General features: G+C 46.2%; 1 protein-coding gene across 1 annotated transcript; it reads left to right on the top strand.

Moving 5' to 3' along the window:
• The first annotated feature begins 732 nt into the window (after window positions 1–732).
• On the top strand, window positions 733–2,849 carry LOC121402117 (lamina-associated polypeptide 2, isoforms alpha/zeta-like). Its single transcript, XM_041588047.1, has 2 exons — window positions 733–1,507; window positions 1,583–2,849. The coding sequence occupies exons 1-2, from the start codon at window positions 1,461–1,463 to the stop codon at window positions 2,847–2,849; spliced, it is 1,314 nt and encodes a 437-aa protein (XP_041443981.1). The 5' UTR covers window positions 733–1,460.
• Window positions 2,850–3,059: the final 210 nt, after the last annotated feature.

The following is a 3,059-nucleotide window of genomic DNA, read 5'->3' as shown; positions in this document are numbered from 1 at the left end:
ATAGCTTTGAGAAGGGGTTGGATAGTTTTTTTAACAAGTGAGGGAATGCAATGTTATGGAAGATAGCTCTTAGTACAAGTTGGAGTCAGGAAGGAATTTTTCCCCCTCTAAGGCAAATTGGAGAGGCTTCAGATGGGTTTTTTTTGCCTTCCTCAGGATCAACTGGCAGTTAGGCAGGTAAAAAAAAGTTAGAAAGTTGAACTTGATGGACGTGTGTCTTTTTTCAACAAAACTTACTATGTTATTATGTAAGTTCCAATCATGGCTCATGCTTCAGCCTATAACAGCTGCCTTTTGCTTTGGGAGGGGCCCTCCACCAAGGAACAAAGATGAAATAGAGCGTAGTCAGGGGACAGGTCAAGGTCAATAACCGAGATGGTAACGAGGTACAAATCAGAATCCAAAAACTTAGTCAAGAACAGGCAACAGGGTCAGGATCAGTCACACAAAAGAATCAATTCAGGAATCACACCCAGGAACTTATAAACCAGAACCTACAGTACATTGGGCAATAAGAAAAAGGAACAGGCGCCTTTAAAAATTAGAATTTCATACCATATGGAAAGTCAAATAAAAGGACGTGCGTGCTTGACACGTGCTTCACGACTGGACTGGAGGATTGCAGACGCCCCTGCAGGCAGAACAGCAGTGTCCCTGCCTCCCCACCAGATGACCTGGTATTATTACACTTGTAAAAAGGGTTTTTCCCTAAGTCACCCATGGTCAGCATTCACCAACGGTTAACTTCCCCCTGCAGGCCAGCGGACAGGACCTCCCACTATCAATTTAAAAGTTCCACCTCTTCCCTTACCCCCTAGTCTTTTTTGTCCTGTCCGGGCCAGGGAGAGGATAGCCTGTTGGATGAAGAAACAGGACTACTACAAGATTCAGTAAGGGCCTAATATTAGCTCCCCAGAGAAGGGGTCAGCAGGGGCTTACTTACATGCCCGTGTCTCTCCTCCCGTCTGCGGGTCAGGGGGATGCGGAGGAAGCATGGCCGTGTTGGGCGATGTTTGGGGCTGATCCTCCGGCTGGGCTGGTCAGGTGAAGTCTGAAGACGGAGTGCGCCATTAACTGCACGCCGCTTACTATAGAATGAGGAGATCGCCGTGGACCGGAAGTGACGCGGCGGCCATTTTGGATGAGGGCAAGAGCGCAAAAAATTTCAAAATGGGAAAAAGAAGGTATGGAGGCGGTTTTTGGCGCTAAAACTCCAGCGTCCTAGCCTGGAGAAGGCTGATTTCATTGGTGGGGCAGTCAGTGAAAGGAAAACATTGATTTATGCAGGAGTCTGACCTGCCCTATTTAAAGCAATACACACTTCCTGTGGGTGCCATTTTGCCATCAGTTAAGCTGAGCATTTATGCACACAGGTACGTGGGGGTATCAGCTGAGTTTTCTTGTATTCTAAGACCAGTGGCTGATTACTTTTTTATCTATTCTCTTAACCAGTTTTTCCAATGGAACCTGGTATGACGGGGAAAGCCTCTCACCCTAAAGGGAAAAGGTGATGTATGAGGTCAGAGAGAATATGGCAGAGATGAAGGGCTCCGTTTCTAACATTGTTGTTATTTTCATGCAGCCTTCCTGCCACAGATGTAAGAAAAGACAAGTCTCCAGAGAAAACGATTTCTGCAGAGAAACAACAGGAACCTGGGTCCTCTGTTTCACAAGAAAATCAATGGGAATCCTTAGCCTCGGTGATAAAACAGGCAGTTATTCAGGGATTCCAGGAGGTGTCAGGCACTAAGAAAAGACCAAGACACCAGCATGGAAGACAGGGGGAGTCTTTTTCAGATGTATCTGAGGGAGATCTGTCATTTGACTCGGACGTCCTCTCTCAGGCAGGATCAGAGGAGGGCGAGATTGATTCGGAAGAGGAATCAACATTTGATTTAGCGGTGATTGACCCGTTAATAAGAGCAGTCAGACAGACTCTAACTTTTCCAACAGAAATGACAAAGTTGTCATCAGCGGATAAACTCTTTCCATCATCAAAAAAGAAATCCGCATGCTTTCCTGTACATTCGTCTATCAAGGAGATAATTGCGTCAGAATGGAAGAAGACTGAGAAAAGGGCTCAGACAACAGGGAAATTCAACAAGAAGTATCCTTTTGACGAACAGGATTCAAAAACCTGGGATTCACCACCTAAAGTGGATGCGGCTGTGGTGAGGCTGGCTAAGAAGACAACACTTCCAGTAGATGATGCGGCAGTCTTCAGGGAGCCAATGGAGAAGAAGATAGAGTTCAATCTAAGGAAAGCTTTTGGGTCCGCAGGGGCAGCCTGTAAACCAGCTGTTGCTCTGACTTCAGTGTCTAGAGCTTTGAAGGTGTGGTTGTCAGAACTTGGAGAAGCGATATCTTCTAATGTAAAGAGACCAAAGCTTTTAGAGATGTTGACAGATTGTAAAATGGCAACAGAATTCATATCCGAAGCTTCGATAGACCTAGTGCATTTCTCGGCAAGATCTATGGCACTGTCGGTGGCAGCCAGAAGGGCTTTATGGCTGAAGACGTGGGCAGCGGATACAGTTTCTAAAACTAATCTGTGTCAATTGCCTTTTGAAGGTGAGATGTTATTTGGAGAGAAGCTCGACGCAATTATTAAAAAGGTCTCAGGTGGAAAAAGCGTGTTTCTGCCACAAGAGAGTCAGGCAAAAAGACCACGCTTTGAGACGAACTACAACAAACCGAAGGATAAGTCATTCAGGACGTCTAAACAGTACAAGCCTGGTAGAGAGTATTCCAGGCAATCTTCTTGGAGATCAGGACGTCCAAGTTCCAGAGGGGCAGCGAAAAAACCGGGATTTTTTTCCTCAGCCCCATCTACTTCCGGTCGACAATGAAGGTGGCAGGGCCCAGAACATGGTGGGTGGCAGGTTAGCCGATTTCTCTCATGTCTGGGCCACAACCATTCGAGACACATGGGTACGAAACGTGGTGGAATCAGGGTTTTTTCTAGAATTCAAGACGGTACCCAGAAGAGATTTTTCATAAGGTCTGTGGTCAAGGAGACAGAGTCAAGCAAAGAAATAGCCCAGGAGTACTTGAAGCAG

Source organism: Xenopus laevis, chromosome 3S (genome assembly GCF_017654675.1).
Source record: "Xenopus laevis strain J_2021 chromosome 3S, Xenopus_laevis_v10.1, whole genome shotgun sequence".
Lineage (NCBI taxonomy): Eukaryota > Metazoa > Chordata > Amphibia > Anura > Pipidae > Xenopus > Xenopus laevis.
Note: the sequence above shows the minus strand (reverse complement) of the source record. Positions and strands in the feature narration are given on the sequence as shown.